At 44.6% G+C, this 20,316-nt stretch overlaps 1 protein-coding gene across 2 annotated transcripts in view; it reads left to right on the plus strand.

The window, feature by feature from the left end:
- Positions 1 to 494: 494 nt before the first annotated feature.
- Ppp3r1 (protein phosphatase 3 regulatory subunit B, alpha) overlaps positions 495 to 20,316 on the plus strand; it is a 49,263-nt gene continuing 29,441 nt past the window's right edge. The window contains exon 1 of one of the 2 annotated variants that reach the window (XM_040733242.1): positions 495 to 649. In XM_040733242.1, the coding sequence (XP_040589176.1) occupies positions 521 to 649 (129 nt within the window). In that variant the 5' untranslated portion in view covers positions 495 to 520. Of the gene's footprint in view, positions 650 to 9,014; positions 9,292 to 20,316 lie in introns of those variants that run through there. The other variant, XM_040733243.1, reaches the window with a different exon arrangement.

A 20,316-nucleotide genomic window follows, 5' to 3' on the forward strand; every position in this document is an offset into this window, starting at 1 on the left:
TTTAGATATATTTACTCAAAGCCATTAACTCACACACTTTTGCTACTGTTGTTCAAGATTTCATGTAGCATATGCTGACCACCCATTGTTTCCGATGACCTTAAACTCCTAATCTTCCTGCCTCTACTTCCCAAATGCTGGGCTTACAGACATGTACCACCATACCCATATTTATTTTGCATTTACTTCAGACAAGATCTCACTATGGCTAATCTGGAACTCTCTATGTAGACAAGGCTGGTCTTGAACTCACATATACCACCTGCCTCTGCCTCCTGCATGGATTAAAGGCATGTGCCACCAAGCCCAACTAATTCATAAATATTTTAAATAGACTGTCAGCCTTTGAGTAGGCTTCTGTAGGAATGCCATGTTTGTGGGACATCAGTGCAATGGTTTCTATGGAACAACGAATTTCAGGTGGAATTTAGAATCCTTAGAATGCCTTGCTGTTGACTAGGGGAAACATCCCACTTCCTCTGCTGTATCCGGCACCACAGAACCCTTCCTCAATTACACGATGGAGCAGGGAATTAACTTTTTCTTCACGAAAGAGAAGGATTTTGAGAAAAAAGGCAAAATGCGCTTACAACAACCTAAGTTCCTATTCTCAAGGGAATTTTATAAACTGGCTTTTGGTCGCAAAAAGGTACAGAGATATTATTAAGTCTGGGGTTCTTGGACTGGGACATGTGCTTTATTTATGAGAAGTAGTTGGTGTTCCCTTTAAATCTGTCAGCAGCACTGTATACTACAGCCGTTTCCTGCAAATGATTCCAATTGACTCTTGTGTTTCTTCGTATTACAAGAGTACAAAATCGAACTTGGTTTCTAGTTCAGTAAGGTCATGAATAGAGATGACTATTTGGGAGGAATAAAGCACCAGGATACCTTAAGGAAAGGGATAGTTGTTTCTTCTGTAGCCCAGGTATTCCATACAGATAAATGGCAGTGATGAGTCTCCAGGCACAAGCGGACTTTCAGTGTTACTATGCTGTTGAAAAAGAAAGCTTAATAAAGAACGTCTGTCTCGAAAAACAAAACAAAACAACAAAAACCCACATCACATTGTGACATTTTTAACTATTTAAAAGTAATTATAGAGACATAGAAACCCTAATGTTGCTTATGGTCAGATATGGCTATAAATATTTCTCTCCCTCCCTCCCTCCCTCCCTCCCTCCCTCCCCTTTGGTTTTTCTAGACAGGGTTTCTCTGTGCAGCTTTGGAGTCTGTCCTGGAACTCACTCTGTAGACCAGGCTAGCCTTGAACTCACAGAGATCCACCTGCCTCTGCCTCCCAAGTGCTTGTGTTAAAGGGAAGTTCTATCTTGAAGTCGACTATAACATCTCTATTCTCTCCTAAAATTACTTCGAGCTTCTATTTGGGTTTTCCTATCAACTCAACTCAAACTGTATTTTTTCTTTTTGGTGCTAGGGATTAAACCTAGGACCTTTAGCATTCTGAAGTTTTATAGTTTGTATTTATGATATGCCCAGCTCTAGAAGTTACATCTTCACTTGGCATTCAGACTCACTCCTCAACAACAATCAAAATTTGGACTTCTTTTTCTTAATGGTATCAGTAGCATGGATCATCTTTTATTTTTTAAAAGTTTTCATTTATTTTATATGTATAAAAGCTTTGTCTACATATATGCTTGCATCTGGCACTCATGTAGGCCAAAAGAGGGCATCGGTTCCCTAGGACTCCCCAGGTCCTCAGGAAGAGCTGCAAGTGTTTTAACTGCTGAGTCATCTCTCCAGCTCCTATGCTTAAAGCTGCTAGTCACATGGTATCTAGTCAGGCAGCAGAGGGAGATGGGTGCTGGAGGCCAGCTAGTTCTCGTTTCTTCATCGAGCCCAACACACAAGTCAAGGGAATGATGTCTTCCTCTTTTAGGGTGCATCTTCACACTTGAGTTACCCTAACCAAGACTAGCCTTCACAGACTCGGCCAGCGGCTAGAGGAATCTTGGTTATCCCCTATAGGTGTGCCCATGGGTTTATGGCCCAGGTGATTCTAGACCCTGTCAAGTTGGTAATCAACATTAACCATCACAACATTTATTAGTAACATTTGGTTTGTCTCTGTCCATAGCACCACATCAAAACTTAATGGAAAAGGAGAGAATGAATACTTAATACAGTTACTTGTTTTTAGCCATGGAGAGAAACTCCCGGTTTTAAAACATGTATTTTGGATTTATCTCCCAGTGGGTTCAAAACAATTACTTCTGATGCCAAAGATTCTGGTTGCATGCCTGCATTTTATGGAGTATACCCAAAGCTAAAGGAAAATGAGTTGTGAACAGGGGGAAGCCGGCAGGGAAATTAGGAAGCAATAAACAGGCTACCTTTAGGCCTTGACAGAGTGGAGCTGTGCCTGCCACTGCTGATATGACACATAGAAAAATAGCACATAAAAATGATAAAATTCTCATAAGCGGAATGTTAACAGACTGCCTTTAAAATGTCATTTTATCAAACTGTCACCGGGGAACACATTATCCCCTGAGCATGTTAATAGTCTGTAGATAAAAGGATTTTAAAATGAGGCTGGGGAGGTAGCTCAGTAGGTAAAGCACTTTTGAACAAGTCCAAAGACTTGAGTTCAAATCTCACCTGTACTCTCTGCTCTACAGTGAGGTGGGAGACAGAGAGAGGAGAATCCCTGGAAGCTTATGGGCTAGCCTGGCCTGTGCAATGGCAACCAGCAAGAGGGAAACCTTGTCTCAAACAAGGGCCAATACCCAAGGTTATCATCTGACCTCCACATGTGGACTATGGCATGCACATACACATTGTACATGACACATTACACACACACACACACACACACACACACAATTAAAAATATGATAACAACCCACTACTATGAAAAAAAAGAATTTTAATGGTGCTTAAGAGAAAGAAACAGCAACATAGACAAGCTGGATTTCTTGGTATCTTTGGGGAAGAGGGGGCTGGAGAGGTGCTGAGAGACACCATTCAGCTTAGAGGTAAGAAAGAAGGCAGGCCTACAGGGAAGTCCATTAGCACTTGATGGCTGGGGAGAATGTGGGAGGGGAGGAAGAGTGGGATTGGGGTAGTGGAGGAGGAGGATAATCTTCAGAGAGAGAGAGGCCAAGCAAGTTTGGGATTTGGGTGGTTTGTTTGAGAAAGGGAACTAGAAGAAAGAGGTTCATTTCTGGGTGAGTGAAGGTCTATAAGTAATTGCACAGAAGATGGGGATTATGAGTTTTTAAGTACTCATCTTATTAAGGGGATACTTAGTCCTCTCATCTTTTTTTTCCTTTAGATTTTCATTATTATTCTTATTGTGTGTGTGTGTGTGTGTGTGTGTGTGTGTGTGTGTGTGTGTATGTGCGCGCGCGCGTACAGATTCCCTGGAGCTAGAGTTACAGGTAGAATGGATCCACAGACAGCAGGATGAGAGCCTCTGCTCCAAGCTTGGGCTTCTGAAACCTCAAAGCCTATTCCTAGTGACACACTTCCTCCAACAAGTTCATACTTACTGCAACAAACAGTACCAGTCCCTAAGCATTCAAATCTATGAGCTTACGGGAACAATTCTTATTTAAACCACCACATTCCACTCCCTGGCCTGCATAGGCTGGTAGCCTATCATAATGTAAAAATCTCATTCACTCTATCATCAAAGGTCCCCATCGTCAGTAACAGTTTTAGCATTGTTGAAAGGTCCAAAGTTCACAGTCTCTTCTGAGACTCACACCAACCTCTTAACTGTAATCCCCTGTAAAATTAAAGTTATCACATACTTCTAACATACAATGACAGGGGATATATGTTACCATTACAGAAAGGAGGAAAGGAGGCATAGTGAGGAAATATTGGACCAAAGCAAGTCCAAAACCAATGGAGCAAGCTCCAGACTCTGTATTTGTGTGCCTGATGTCAAGATGCTCTTCAGATCTGCAACTCCTTTCAGCGTTGTCGACTGCCACACACTTTTCTCTCTTGGGCCAGTTCTACATCCTGTTAGCAGGTCTCCTTTGGCAGGTGTCCCATGACTCTGTCATCTCCAGCGTCTTGGGTCCTCAAACAACGTGCAGGCTTCAACCTCACAGCTTTGTGAAATGGCCTCTCTGAGTCTTCATGAGGAGGCACCCCTGACACATGCCTGGCCTCAGCAGCTTTCCTTAGTTGTGTAGGGATATTCCACAACTGTTCTCTTGTATTCTTGACAGTAAAGCCAGGACCACGTGACCTAAGCTGCCAAGATCTTCTGCTAACTGGAGCTGGAACCTGGTCAATTTTTTTTGCATCAGCTTTCTGTTGTTTGCTTCCTTCACTGCCTAAGCTTTTCTGTAATTCTTTTTTATGGGTTGGAAGCTTAGCGGGGTGGGGTCTTGTCCTGTGGACACCACTCCCTTTATTCCATTTAGCATCATACTTTTCTTTAAACTTTTTATCTCTTTGAACACTGGACTTGGCTGCATTACACTTCCTGATGTCCCCTTTCTCCTCAAACTGTTTGTACTTTTTATTTCTCAGCTTATTCCTTTTCATTATAGATTTCAGAAGACTGGCCACTGGTAACCACATGACACAGTCAACACTAGGTTGTCTTGGAATCTGCTCTGCTAATGCCAGTAATCCAAAACTCTTCAGTTTAGTCTCAGGCAGATTTTTTGACAAGGGCAGAAAGCAGTCACATTTTTAAATTTCCTCCAAACATCACAAGAATGGTTTCTAGGCCACTTGCTAATATTTTACCCCTCCAAACCCTCTTGAACCAGTCTGTCATAATCTGCATTGCTGACTTATAGCCTCACTATCTTCCACATTTCTAATAGAATCACGCTTTAAGCTCTGTTTAAACCATTCAACTGCTTTTCTTGTCCAAAGTCCTAAAGTGCCCATCCTGTCAACAAGCAGCATGGTCAGGCCAGTCACATCATTACCCCACTCCTGGTACCTACTTATGTATTAGATGGTGCCCTATTGCTGTGGAGACACCATGACTGCAGCAACTCTTGTAAAAGAAGGTATTTAAATTAGGGTTTATTTATAGCTTAAGAGGTTTGGTCCATTGTCATCAGGTAGGAAGCATGGCATGCAGGCAGACACAGTGCTGGAGAGGTAGTTGAGAATTCTGCATAGGTATCTATAGACAGCAGGAAGTGAGGGCAAGCCATTTGGACTCGCTTGGGCTTATTTTATTTTATTTTTTAAATTTGTCTCTCATACATTACATCCCTATAGCAATTTACCCTCCCTCCACTCCAAATCCCCCACCTCTACTAAGTCCCTCCCCTCCTGTCTCCCCCAGATCCACTCCTCCTCCAGTTCCTTTGAGTAAGTTTCTCAGAGATACTAACCAGGAACACAACATAACAAATTACCATAGGACAAGTCACAAAGTCTCATACAAAGGCTGGACAAGGCAGCCCAGTAGGAAGAAAAGTGTCCCAAGAGCAGGCAAAAGAGTCAGAGATGTCCCCCTCCCCGACTCCCACTGTTAGGAGTCCCACAAGAAAGCCAAGCTAGCAGCCATAACATAGAGCAGAGACCATAAAGGCTCCATGATTGCCACTTCAGTCTCAGTGAGCCCCTCTGGTGGCTTGGGCCCACCTCCAGGAACACACTTCCCCCAGTCAGGTCTCTCATACCTTAACAAGCAGTGCTGCTCCCTAAGCATTCAACTATATGAACCCACAGAGGCCATTCTCTTTCAAACCACCGAAAAGAGGGGAGCGAGCTAGTGAGGAGGAAAAGGGCCTTGCCTTTTGAGTGAGGCATGCCAGGTCAGCAAGAAGCCACAAGACAAAAGAAGGGTAGCTTCGTAGAAAGGAAATCCCAAGTGCAAGAGAGATCAAGAAGAAAAAGGGCTTGTAAAATGGACAGCCTTAGAACTGCATGGAGGCAGCTCCACAGGGGACTCTTTGAGGTAGGGTTTCTGGGAAGAAGAAAAAGTACATTATTTCATTCAGGGGGCAATTACTTTTTCTGTCTCTTTATCATGGCTTTAACTGAACCATCTTTCTCAAGGGATGACCTCTTGGTCAGGTTTGACAGGCCTGGATGGATTAACTCTTAAGTAAAGAGATAACAGCATGAAATGTTCTAATCTCTAGAGCAGATCAGAATGTCATGTCTCCATTCAAGGCCTGAGATGTTCTGTTCTTTTGGTCAGGCCTCAAGGAGTGACAAACTTGATGTTTACCTTTCTAGTGTTAGCAGAGAAACTGCAGAGGGATCCAAAGCTTCAAATGCCTTCGTGGCCTCTGTAACCACCCCCCACACTGGGAGTAACCCTGAAATCATTTAGGAACCAGACCAGGGATTTGGAGCCCAGAAACACTTATGATATTTCTGGTTTTCAGCTAGGATAGGACCTAGGACATTTCTGGATTCTAACCTAGGGGAACACTGTTCACTTTGGGGTCCTCTTACCCTAAGCTACCTACCCTACTCCTGTCTCCTGTCCTGATGATTAGCATATTTTCAGGTGAATTGTGTACTTTAAAGTTGCTGAAGCGCCGGGCTTTGGTGGTGCAGGCCTTTAATCCCAGCACTAGGAAGGCAGAGGCAGGCGGATCTCTGTCAGTTGGAGACCAGCCTGGTGTACAAGAGCTAGTTCCAGGACAGCCTCCCTCCAAAGCCGCAGAGAAACCCTGTCCTGAAAAACCAAAATAAATAAATAAATAAATAAATGGATAGATAGGTAAATAAATAAATAAATAAAGTTGCTGAAGCAGACAGCTTCCCAAGGAACATTTTTTGTGCCCAAGTAGTTGACTGACCTATTTTGATTAAGTCTTGGAGAAGGGGACAATAGCATGTCTTTGTTCACTATAAGCAAGCCTCTGCTAGATAGTAATGCCATGGCTTTTCAGACTGTTATGCCTCCACCCAGGGCCAGAGGTCAACTCAGGACCCATTGTTTTTACAACATAATTAATAAATAAATTTAAAAATCATGTAACAGAGTAGATTAAAAATAACTAAAGAAAAAACATAAATCTATAAAATACCCATTACCCATGCTGTAACAGGGAGAAATAATCTTCCCTGCTACTTCCGTTGTCCTTCCTTTCAGGTGGTATTTTAAATATTAAGGAGGGGCAATTGTTATATACTTTTTTCTTCTTGAAATCAGTGTCACTAGAGCTGTAGGAGATTTGATCCAAGCTGATTATGGCAGAGGGATACTTCCTCAAGTACCCCCAAAGCTGCTAATGATTGAATTGGTATCATGAGTGCAGTATGCCAGATGCATAGACAAATATGTTTGTCTTTCTACAACATCTTCATTTATTGAATAGTAAAATTTCACAAGGTTTTGTGGTCCCAATAGCAGCTATTTGTTAAATATTCATGTTTTCCTTGGTAACCCTGGCTGAGGCAAACCCAGGCTTATCTTCTAACCTTGTTTTCATCTACTCTCGGATCATACAATAAATATATCTGTATATACATCAATTATAGAATGTCTGCAAAGAGCAGTGGGCAACAACAGAGTTCTAAAGGTTTCATTGGCATGATGGAAAGGTAGTTTATTTTGATGCTAAAAATAAATGCCTGAGCTTTAGGGAAGATGTTGAACCCGGCTGCTAGGTGTCATTGGTTTAAATGGGCAGCTAGAGGGGTGGGTTCAGCTGTAGAGGACAAAGCTGGTCAGGGCCATATGAAGGGGTGGATGGATTCCAGTCCAGATGGGAGAGTAGAAAGATGGACAGTTCGGGCCGAGTGAACCTTATTAGCAGTGATGACTCAGCTGAGTTGAAGTCTCTGGGACAGAGAAGTTCTTTGCCTATCAGCTCCAGCCCCCAGGATGGTCAGATGACAGATTTGTGGGGGTGGTTGCCATCACAGTGCTGGAGCCTATCTCTAACGGAGTTCAGATGAGGAGGTTGCACTCTTGGTTTGATGTTCCAATTAAGTTCTTGCGCCGGGTTTCCTGGTAGGATTGTAACAATCCCACGTTCTGTTACAGTTTCAATTTACCCAGATAGATTTTTAGATTTTTAAGGTGGCAAGGCACCCTTTCTACCCCAAGCTATAAGCCATTTGTCAGTGCTGCGTGAGTGGGGCTGGGCCCAGGATACTATTCGTGTGTCCAACCTGGTACAGGCATTCCCCATCAAATGCTCCCCTCTCTCCCCCTCTCCGTCTCTCCCCTGTCTTCCCTCTCTCCCTCTCCCTCCTGCTCCCCCTTCCCCTCCCTCTCCCCCCTCTCTCTCGTTTCTCTGTGTAGCTTTGGCTGTCCTGGAACTCGCTCTGTAGGCCGGGCTGGCGTCGAACTCAGAGATCCACTAGGCTCTGCCTCCTGAGTGCTGGAACTAAGGGCGTGTGCCACCGCCCCCCCAGCAACCTTAGATTTCTAACCATTCAAAAAGTGGCTAACAAGTAACATGCCTGCAAAACATAAACATGTTATCCTTATGACACCTCTCTTGCCAACATTTATTTTAAAGTAACTTCTATCCATGGGTTTCATCACCTACTGTGGTCTCACTTCTCCAGTGAGGTAGCTGCCACCATTACCCTTATTGCACCTACAAGTGGGCAATCTGTCTGTCTTAAAGGCTCCCGCACCAGCTGAAGGGCCGCCTGCAGGAGGGGTTTGCAGGAGTGGGAAGCGGCTCCCCAGGGCTCAAGGTGCAGCCGGCTTTGGTTGTCCTATGTTTTTCAACCGTGCGCCTGTCCACAGTGTGGTCTTGCCCGTGCCTCGCCACGGTGTCACAGTGTCCAGCAGAGCTGCGCAACTCTGTGCCTGGTCCAGTTTACCCGAGTCCACTTCCTCCTCCCGGGAGCCTTCCTACTGCCCGCCTCCCTTCCGTCCCGTCGCAGGCAGCGCGCCCCCGCTGACGTCAGGACGTCCGCCCCCGCCCCGGCGCGCCGTACGCAAATTGCGCTGTCAGGGGCGCAGCGCGGGGGACTCTGGACGCGCTCCGGTTGGCGAGCGTGTGCACGGCCGGGAAGCGGGTTCCCGGATGTCGGCCTCCCGCAAGCCCCGCCCCGCCCCGCCCCGCGCTCGCTCCGCCCTCTGCGCGCCCCTGTTCCGTGCCTTGAGGTTGCGGTCAGCGCGAGCCGCTGCAGCCGAGTCCCGGGCAGCCCGTGCGTGCTTGATCCTGCAACCCTCTCCACCCTCCGACGCCTCTCCCACCGGGACTCCGCCCGCCTAGCTCCAGGTCCAGGCCCCGCTGCACCCCGCCCGGCGCCGGACAGCCAGCCAGCCAGCCAGCCAGCCGTCGTCGCCGCGTCCCGCGGAACCTATAGCCGCCGCCCGCCTGCCGCCAGCGCCGCCCGCCGAGCAAGATGGTGAGACCTCGGCTCCCGGCTCGGGCGAGGGAGGGGCCCGGGGCGTCCTCGGTAGAAAAATTCCAAAGGCCTGGCTGGCGGCCGCGGAGGCAAAGCTCGAGGTCCGCGGCCGCCTGCGCGCCACCCCCTCCCCCCGTCCCCCGTCTCTGCGCGCTCCCGGGGCCTCTGCAAACTGCGAGGCCCCGGCGAGTCCCCCAGCCTGCTCGCCTCCCGGCCTCCGGTCTTACCCAGCCCCCCCACCCCATTCAAGCGCTCGATGTCCCCGCGCCTCCCGCAAGCCCCAGGGCCTCGCCGCCCCCGGGCCCCATCGCCCACAGCTCCGCCACCCCCGTGGGCCTCCGAGCAACCCGGGCCCCGCCGCCTCGCGCGGCCTTCGCTGAACCCCTGCCCTGCGGGGCTGCCCCCTCCTTTCCTCCCCCCCTCCCCTCCTCCACGTGGAGCCCACTTGCCGCCCGCCCCCAGATTGGTTTCCAGGTTGGGGATTCTGAAATCCCGTGGAAATGATAGTGTGCGGCAAATGGCGCTTTATGTAAGACCCACTTCTCCAGAGTTGTGCGTCCTCCCACTCGCCCTGCGTTTTCCAGCAACGAGCCTTGCCAGGAATCCTTCCACTCTTTTTGCCTTCGCCCGCGTTCGTATTTATCTCCCTGCTGTTTGTCACCTTAAGGGGGCTTTGCTTTTCGCGGCTGCTCTTCTTTGCATTGGGTGAACGTGAAAGGGCCGGCGTGTACGTTCATTGAGACACGGGGCAGGGAGAAGTGCTTACGCTGGTTTGCTAATGTTAGCATTTATTTATTTTTTTATTTTGTTAGCTTTGTTTGTCCGGTGCTTGGGGTAGTCGCTTTCGAACCGTGGCGATTTAAATTTTTCCTTTCCTTACTTTCACATTAATCCCTAGGTGGAATTCACCGTGTAGTGTTTCTGGCTGACGCTAGGGGTGTGCCTCCTCCTGCCTGTCACCACAGCCAAGAAATCTATGACGCCTTTAGCTTGTTACCTTACTGGTTCTGTAGCTCCACTTGGCCCCTGTTGTTTCCTCTTTGCAATCAAGAATTGTGTTCATAGAAAAACATAACCGCTCTGCGCGTATGTGTCAGTTACTCAAACACGACGTTGGATTGCAACACTTTGTGTGAAAGTCTTTGAATTCTTGTCAAAGAATTTCGGACTGATTTGGGGGTACTTGCCCCTTTCAATTATTCAGTGTGGTCCTTGTATGTAAGACTTAAATGCTTCAAACGTGGAATAGAGAAGAGATTATTATTGCAGTTGAAAATCAATTAGGGGGCCGAGATGAGATAAAGTGAAGTTAAAAATAGTCAAGTAAGTCAGCTTTTGTTTAAAGTGTGAGGCTTACTGGCCTCGTTAAGTCCCGTGTTAGGAGCAGCTTTAATGACTGATTCATGGTTTTGGATGTAGAATATTTTTTTTTTAATTTGGGAAGCTGTTTCGATGACTTGGGTCTTTGAAGGTTATAAAAACTTAGGCTTTTCCAGACCACAACAGAACATTAGAAAGATCAATATCTATTCATAATACAGTCGTAGTAGTTTGAAGTTAGGAATTGCTTTTAATGTTATTTGTTAGAGTCTGTTTCTCTGTGAAGCCCAGGCTGGCCTGGAGCTCATTGCTGGCCTGCTTCAGTGTCATCTCTGAGTTGTGTATACCTTTCACCCTTTGCCCGAGTAACATGAACAGGCCAAGTTGTTCAAGATAGGCCTCTCCCCTTCTCACGAGCACTTCCAATGGATGCCTTAAGGCAGTTATGTGGTTTATAGTTTGTAGCAAAATCGACAAACTTGCCAAATTGGGGTATGTTATAGCCCCATAGTAACTAAAGCTAAGAAACACAGCATGACTTGGGGCTGACAAGATGCCTCAGCAGGTAGAGCCATGAACACCCTTACTCTGTGGCCTTGGGGGCTTAATGGGACTTTGTACACATTTATTTGAAGACCATTGTCCACTGCGGTGATTTTTTTTTTAAAGTAATGTTTTTATTTTTGACTATGTGCAAGAGTATAGGTGCCGTAGGAGGCCGGAAGAGGCTGCCAGATCCCTGGATTCTGAGATGCATGCAGTTGTGGTCTCCAACATGGGTGCTGGGAACCACAAGCCCTGTCTCTGCTAGTGCAGCTGTGCCCTTAAGCACGGAGCCTTCTCCCCAGCTCTCAGATGCTTTCCATTTGTATTGCTGGTACTGAAGATTCAATCTAGGCTTCTGTGTGGCTTGTTCTTTACCTCAGCTGTTCCCTCGGCCCGTTGACTCTTAGGTTCCTTATCTTCTTGTGACTCTGTTTTCTAGTCCTTTGCAATGTTTTAAGATGATGCACTTGGTAGTGTCTTCCAGGTCAGTATTTTGCTGGCCTTTTCAGCTTCCGTTTAAACGTTCCCAGTTCACATTTGTCTTGTCTCCATCCTCCCAGTTCCGCCCTAACATAGGGACTGTCTTGGTGTGATCCGGATAGTATTGGTTTGGAAATAGCAAGACCATGTGCATAGCTTGATTTGGCCATATGGAACACTGATTAACTGGAAATATCTGGTTAATTTTCCAAGTCGAGCCTACATTCTGGAAAAATTCATTACCTTAAGAAAATCTTAGTGGTATTATGGAATTGTTACATTTTCATAATAGGTTTTATAGTTTTAATTTGTTGTCACTGGTTGAATTAGGAAACAAAAGGGTTTGAATTTCTTATGGAATTTTGTGTGTGCACATTTGTGTGCTTGGATGTACATATGCCCGCACACATGCTAGTGGAGGCCAGGTGAATTTTGGGTGCCTTCCACAGGTGCTTACCACCAAGACAGGCTCTCTCACTGAGCCTGGAACTTCGTGGTTGATCTGTGCTGGCCAATGAACTCCAGGGACTCCTGTTCATGCGTCCTGTTCATGCGTCCCCAGCACTGGCATTACAGGTGTGTTCTGCCCTGCTGGGGAGACCAGAATGAACTCAGGCCCCCAAGCTTGTGGGCTAAACAGCTTATTGACTGTTCCCCAGCCCTCTGAAGGCTTACTTCTGACAAGTGTTTTATTTGCTGCTTTAAAAGCAGTTAGTTTAAGCCTGGTGTGGTGGTGTACACCTATAACTTCAGCACTTGGGAGCCAGATATTAATATTATGGCTGATATTAATTTGAGGCCAGACCTGTCTACCTAGCAAGTTCCAGGCAGTTGAACTATAGCTAACTCCACTTGCCACACAAGCCAGATCTGTCCCTGCCTTCACTCTATTTGAATTTAAAGCTGTTTAGCATTGAGAATGACGCAGACTGGGTGTATTACAAGGTCTTGAGAGCAGCTAGGAATTGTTCCTGAATTCAGGTGGTTTGCACCTTTGTTGGATTTGGGCCATTGAGACATCCCAGTGGGTAAAGGTGCTTTCCCCCCAAGTGATGCTCGATCCTAGAGTTTGATCTCATACCCACATGGTATAAGGGAACTGATACCTGAAATTTGTCTGGCAACAGACAATTGTAGAAGATACTAAAATGACTTTTCTTGCCTCCTGTAAGTAGGAAACATAAGACCAATGTCAATTTATACTGGCAATGCAACTGCCACCCTACTGTACTCACAAACAAAATTGGTACTGTGTGATACTATATGGATATGTATATGAGCATTGTCTTAAGTTTTAAGACAATTTTAAATTTCAAAGAAACTTATTAGTCAATTTTAGCTTTTTACTTAGTTTCCATTTTCACGAACTCGTGTGTGTGTTTGTGTGTGTGTGTGTGTGTGTGTGTGTGCCTGCAGAAGAGAGTTGTGAGGGCACCTAGTAAGATGGAGGTCTTTCGTAGCCTGAAAGTGGGAAGAGAGTATGCTTTAGAATAGTGAATCTCTAATGTGGTTCTGAGACCAGCAGGGTCACTCATCTGGAAGCTTGGTGTGTCCTGCCTATCCTAGGACAGCCTGGTGAAGAGCTAAGCACTTTAGTTTTTATAGATCTTCAGGTGATCTTGATGCTAAAATTTAAGAGCCACTGCTTAGAGACTGTTACTTACCTAAATTGTTTTTGGGTATGATAATCTACTTAGCACTAACAATGTAAATATCGAAGACTTGATTATTATCTCTAAGCAAAGTCAAGGTGGGTAAGCTGACAGTGATTATGGAGTATGGTGTGTGCTTTCAACAAACTTTCAACAATGTAGGGTGCTGTAAGAGTTGGGGGGACTCAGATTGGGAACACTGTTGTAAAAGGATGACCTGTCAATCATGGGGAGGGCACTCCACTTAGAAAACTTGTTCAAGAGTGGAAAGTACAGATGGAGACTAACGTTGGTTTCTCTTAGGGATTTTTAGTTTTGTAGGGGGATGATGTGTTCAGTAGACACTATACTTTTATTCAGCATACAGTACACTGTAACAGTTGTTTGTTTCACCCCATATGTACTATTCAACAAACTCCGCTAGACGTTCACTTCATTATGAAATAGGCTTTGTGGTTTTTGCTTGGCTGTAGGTAGGCTAGGTTGGGTGGTCAATAGATTAGATTGTTAAATGTGTTTTTGAGATTTATGATACTTTGAACTTATGTACAGTAGGTTTACCAGTCAGTTAAATCCATGGAAAGTTGAGAAACATCTGTGTTGAATGTGACTGTAGAGTAAGGGGTGGGAGAGAAATGTGAGGAAAATTAATACTAATTAATACTAGATCTTTAGAGGTATTTGCATGTCATTTTGTTAAATACATTTTTTTAAACCATTGTTTTTTAAGCATTTACATTGTAATTTTTTATCTTATGTGCACTGATACTTGCTGGTATGTGCTTTTGAGGGTGTCAGGTCCCCTGGGTCTGGAGTATAACTGTCTACAAGACAGTCTACAAGCCCCGCCCCTCCCACCCCGTGTTAGAAATTGAACCCGGATCCTCTGCAGGAGCTACCAGTGCTGTTAACCTGAACTATCTCTTCAGCCCTAGAATGACATTCTAAAAGAGAGATTGCTTTGTAGTTGTTCAGTCAACAGGTAAGTCTAGACTTGGGAATTAATTAAATGCTTATATAAAACTGGAGCAGCCACTGGAAGTCAGTCTGGAGGTTGTTCAGAAAAGTTAGAAGTAGAACTGCTTTTGCCCAGTAGTTGAAGGTGTGTGCTGCCTGAAACTGCAGGTCTGACGTCCGAGTTCATTCCTAGTGGAAGGAGAGAGTTGTCCTCTGACCCCCACATGTGCATGGCAGCATGCACACACGTGAGTGTGAACACACACACGTGAATAACAATAAACATTACAAAGGTAGAACTACCACATGGTCCAGTTACATACACTGCTCTTGAGTGTATACGTGCAGAGTCTAAGGCAGCGTTTTCTCGGCAGTCAGGTGTGGTACCTGTGTGCTCATCAGCAGTTGAATGAGTAACAGAGATGTGGCATATGCACACAATGAAGCTCTGCTCAGACATAAAGGAGAACAGAATTGAGTTATTTGCAGGGACGTGGGTAGAATTGGAGCTTGTCATGTTAAACTGACGGTCTTAGACAAGTATGTTTCATACATGGAATAAAGATTTCAATCAGTGGTTCTCAACCTTATTGTTAGTACAGTTCCTCATGTTGTGACTCCAATCATAAAATTGTTTTGTTGCTGCTTCCTAACTGTAAGTTTGCTGCTTTTATGAATTGTAATATTAATATCTGATTTGCCAACTCTGTGAAAAGGGGTCGTGACCCACAGGTTGAGATCCACTGGTTTAAATGACTCTGCATACCTACAGATACGGCACCACAAGGGAGGCAGGTTGGGAGGAAGGGGAAGAGAATTGGCTAAGATGAGTGAAATATGTGAGCAAGTAAAGGTATTTCATGCAACCAAAATCAGTAATAAGTATAAAATGACATAGAAGTAATTACAGTCATTTGAGAAGTGTCATGGTGTGGTGAAACGCCGTGGCAAAAATCAACTTGGGGAGGCTTATACTTCTGTATGCATGGATGGAGAGAGTCGGGGCAGCATCTCAAACAGGGCAGGAACCTGGAGGCAGGAGCTGATGCAGAGGCCGTGGAAGGCACTGCCTGCTGGCTTGCTCCTTGTGGCTTGTTCAGCCTGCTTTCTTATAGAACCCAGGACCACCAGCTCAGGAGTAACAACACTCAGAATGGACTGGGCCCTTCCACATCTCTCAGTAATTGAGAAAATGTCTACAGGCTTGCTTGCATACAGCCCTGTCTTATGGAGGCATTTTCTCAATTGAGACTCCCTCCTCTCAGATGACTCCAGCGTTAACAAACTTACAAAACTAGCCAGCATGGGTAAGGACCGGAAAGAATACAGTAATAATGAGAACGGAAAGGCTGGATTAGTGTATACATTTAGGTGGAAGAGAGGGGCTGGGTGTTGTAATTTAAGAAAGCAGTGCAAATGAGAAAGATGCTTTGCGACAGGGTTCAAGCAAAGGTTTTTTTTTTTTTTCCTTTTTTTTTTTTTTAATAGGAGACAGGAAGGGGGGAGACCAGGCTCTGGGGACAGGAGCAGCAGGAGAGAGGAAGGGGCAGGGGAGAGAGAAAGAAAGAAGGATGGGAGGTGGACAGGGTTCCTTTAAAAGGGAGCATAGTGAATATGCACAGGTGGTGTGCTCTTAGTGGCATATCCTGTCAGAATCCCAAGGATAGGCCAGTGCAGATGCCTGAATACTGACACTGGGTACTAGTGAGTCATGCTTTGGTCCCTGGGATAGGTGATATGTCTGTCAAGTTCAAGCACACATTTGAGTGCCTTTTAGGGTTTAGCTCCCTGCTGGGATTTATGGAGAATGCCAGACTTGTCCTCAAGAAACTTAGTTTGCCAGTGCCTGTTTTATCTCTAGTGTTATCATTTGGTAATGTTTATAATACTGTGTTGTAATATTTAGTGTGTGAAATATTAAATGCCTGCTGCTTTTAGTTATTCGTTCAGTTTCATACATATATAGTTTGCTTTTATATTCCCCATACCCTCCCTTACTCCCTTCTCCCTCCACCAAGTCTCCTCTTTGTAACAAGCCTCCTTCCCCCCCTCCTGCTCCATCCATGCCTTCTCCCACTACAGTTACTCAGGGTTGCCTGCATAAGCATATGGGGGACATTTACTTGCTCATAGTCACTTACAGTGGCTGTACCACTGAGGAATATGGCTTTCTCTTGCCTGTCAACCCTGAACTGCTTATAGTTTCTCGGGGAGGAATAGGCTTCATATGTTCTTGTTTTGATAGCACACTCACTAATGAAGTTTAGAAGCTAGGCATGGGTGACACACACCTTTAACCCCAGCATTCAGGAGACAGGCAGGCAGATCTTTGAGTTAAGGCCAGCCTGCTCTACAGAGTGCATTGTAGGCTAGAGGGTTATATAGAGAGATCTTGTCTCAAAAGGGGAGAAGGCTTGATGAAAAGTAACTGAAAGTGTGTGATGGGGGTTTATAAGTTCTGTGCATGCTTATAATTTTTCTTTTCTAACAATAGGATTCATCTCCGGTTCATACTGAGTTTGTCAGGTACACTGGTGTGTGTTGTCTGTGCTTCTGGCTGGCTGCTGCTCTGCCTTTACCTCTTTTCTGCTTCTTACTTAACTCACCTCACTTTTTAATTCTTTCAGAACCCTGGTTTCAGTTCCTGAGCTACAGGAGCTCAGTAGCCCAGTGTGGCTACTAATGTGTCTTAGTGAGACTGAGTGATTTGTGAAGAGAAGCCTGCTAAAGTTCTGTGTGGTCTGTGTGGCGGAAGGCGTCACTGGAGGGAGGGAGAGTGTGCAGGCTGGGGCCTCTCCCTGCTATAAAGCTGCCAGCCCACGCCCTCATGCTTTCCCACAGGCTGTACTTGGAAACGTCAGCACACTCATTTGATGGTTAAGTTTCAACAAGAGCCTTCTCAGGAGGACACCTGCACCCTAGCGTTCTGCTCCCCTCTTCTATCCTCAAACTCACCCATCTAGTCCTGAAAACCTTTCCTGTTAGCATCAACTCAGAAGTCCAAATCTGGAGTCTCACTTGACTCCGGTGTGAGATTGAGTACACCAGTTATCCCAAAGCAAGTTGAATTCCTCTCTGAACTGTGAAATTGAGTTTCACTCTTCTAAAACACAGTGGTACACCAGCAGAATAGGCATTCCCATGTCAAGCTTTGTGATTTTGGTATTTCTTCCAAATGACCTAATTTATTGCATTTCAATTCTGTCCAGATTCCATGAAATCTTAGAATATTTGTGTGTTCTTTGCAACAAAGGTGGCTGTGGGCTCTGGTTTCTTTTGTGTTTCAGACCTCACCAGAATGGCTTTAACTGGATGCATTTCTTTTTTAAGCCTTGTTTTGTTTGTAAGGCCAGAAGGGGGCCTCAGTTCCCCTGGGACTGGTATGTGAGCCATCTGTTGTTGCTGGGAACTGAACTTGGGTCTGTCAGTGCAGGCATGCTTAACAGTTGAGCCTCTCCCTAAGCTATCTGAGTTCTGGGCTTTCCTTATAGCTCTCTCCTGAGCCTTCACCCACAGTAATGAGGTTAACCCATTCATGGAGACAGGCTTCTCATCTAGTAACTTTTTAATGACAGTTTCAGCCAGGTTTAGGAGGGACCTTTAAACCACAGTGTTCTACAGTGCAGAAGGGATTCTTAGGTAGTGCTGGTCTAGAGTGGTTACGAGTCTCACTTGGGTTCTGGCTCTGGCTTTTTGTTTGTTTGTTTGTTTTTCAGCATTGTGATCCTAAATAAATGCCATGTGCAGGTTAGCCTTTATCTGAAATAGGAAAGTACCACGTCCTATTGTGTACTGACACGTTGTCTGGAAATCTAGTAGGGAGTCATTAATATATTTGGCTATTCATTCCTCTTTATACTGTTGGACCTTCCTGGAAACTTAAGAGTTCTGTTTTCTCGTGGCTTCTAATTTTTCTGATTGTTGTCCTGCTTCTCTGCCCAACATTAGTATTTGTTTCTGGCCTCTCTGGGTTTGGTTCAAGACCCTTTTATGTCACATTCCCATTTTAAAGTCTCATGCATTATAAAGAGAAAAGTCTTTAGCATAACCTAAGGACTCCATAACTATTTTCTGTTATTTTTTTTCTGGTTGTACTTTCTTGCCCACCTCACTACATTCTAAACTGTTAGGCAAGCCACTTATGTTTAGTTCACATAGTACTTATTTCTGGAACGCAGATTGGCTTAGTACTGTCTGTAGACAACGAAATGTTAGTATAAAAATTAATATTTTTTTCCCACCAAGTAGTGGCAGCTGAATCCACAATATATTAATATGCCTGAAAACCACAAACTGAAAAAGAATGTGGTACCATGTCCAGTGCAAAAAATAGTATACTATTCATTTAGTCTGCGTTCTTTTTAGTGACTCAGTTTAGTCATTTATCTGTCAGAAGAATTGACAGGCATGTGGACAGTTTCATGGTGAGAGTGTCAGTGTTACAGTTGTTTGGAAAACAGTATATCCGATGTTAAGCATAGAATCCCTGTGTGGTCTGTGAATTCCGTTTTACGTTTGTTATTCTTATGTTCCTTAGACAGGTGCTCTTAAGGTGAATCGGTGTTCCATGAATCAGTGCGACAGCCGGAAATGGTGGTGCATGTCTGTAATCCAAGCTCTTAGGAGGCTGGGCAGGTTTGCGGATTTGAAGCCAACTTGATGAAGACCATCTCAGAAAACCAAAACTAGAATCAGAGTATTTCTCTTTATTGTTGAACAGTTTTTGTTATATTGGATCTGTCACTTTTTATATTATTGGTCAGGCCTTCTCTTCCTTCTCATTCATGTTGTGTGAATAAAAAACCGGTGGTAGACCTGGTTTGGCTTGGGCATAGTTTGTTGTCTAATAGATTATTTTTCGTTCTCCTGCAGAATAGCTTATTTCTATTGGATTGCACTTTCATTTATTTCTTCTGATTCCTTTTATCATCTGTCTTCTGGGTATCACAAGCGTTTCATTCAGAATTTCAGTGCCTATCCTACAGTGTCCTGGCTTCAGCTGTCCCTTGGTTATGGTAGTCCCCTGAGCTTTAGCTCTCTGGGCCGTTAGTCACTGGTTTCTCACCACCTGGCCCTCTACTGGGACGTCATCATTTTTCTGTGGGAGACCATCTTTTTCAATTATAATAATTGAAGATATTTTCTAATTTAAAGAAAATTTCTAGTTTGTGATTTGATGCATGTGTAGTTTACATAAAATTAGAATCTAGTGCCAAGTTAGTATTGCAGCTCACAGGACATTGTTAGACAATACAGTTTCATGTCATAGTATCTTCCATTTTCTTTTCACTCATCTTGTCCCCTCCCCCTCGGCTGGCTCATGCTGACTGCGACCATGCTTATGTGGTTGTGACTGTTGTGTTAGACACTCAGCATTGCTGTGCCAGCTTGTGCTCTCGGGTGGGAAAATGCTTGAGTAGCTTCGTGTTTCTCTTGTATAATGCATATACACTTGTGTTTTGTGATATATTGAAACCGAGCTGAGATTTTTACTTATTATTAAAGTTAGCATACAAAGTCTTAACCATCATGATGGCACTTTCAGACTGTTCTAGTGGTTTTTCTTTCTCCTTCAACTGCCCCATCTTCTCTTAACTCTTTATGGATATCTCCTGTATCCTCCCCTCCCAGTCTCTTTTCCTCTTTTGTATCTCGTGTATCCTTTTACTCTACCATGCCCCCACCACCCAAGGCTCCCTCCTTGCCCAATTTTACCCTCTCGGTCTTTTTTCTAGTTTTTTTAGACTTTACCCCCACATCCATGTATACTTTACACATAGGATCTGCATATGAGACATAACATGCCATTTGTCATTCTGAACTTCAGTTGCCTTGGTTAGTATTAATTATAATTTTTCTGATCCATCCATTTTCTGAAAAATATCATGATTTTATTTTAACATAATACATCAATACATAAATATAAATGTGAAAATGTTATATTTTCTGTGATGGATCTTCTAGCATGAATGCACAAATGTCTGTATGATAGAGTAGGGATACCTTTGGGGATATGCGAAGGAATGCTTTTCTGGGTCATGGGATAGTTCTGTCTTCAAGTTTTTGAGCG

Source organism: Mesocricetus auratus, unplaced genomic scaffold (genome assembly GCF_017639785.1).
Source record: "Mesocricetus auratus isolate SY011 unplaced genomic scaffold, BCM_Maur_2.0 Super-Scaffold_100029, whole genome shotgun sequence".
Taxonomy (NCBI): Eukaryota; Metazoa; Chordata; class Mammalia; order Rodentia; family Cricetidae; genus Mesocricetus; species Mesocricetus auratus.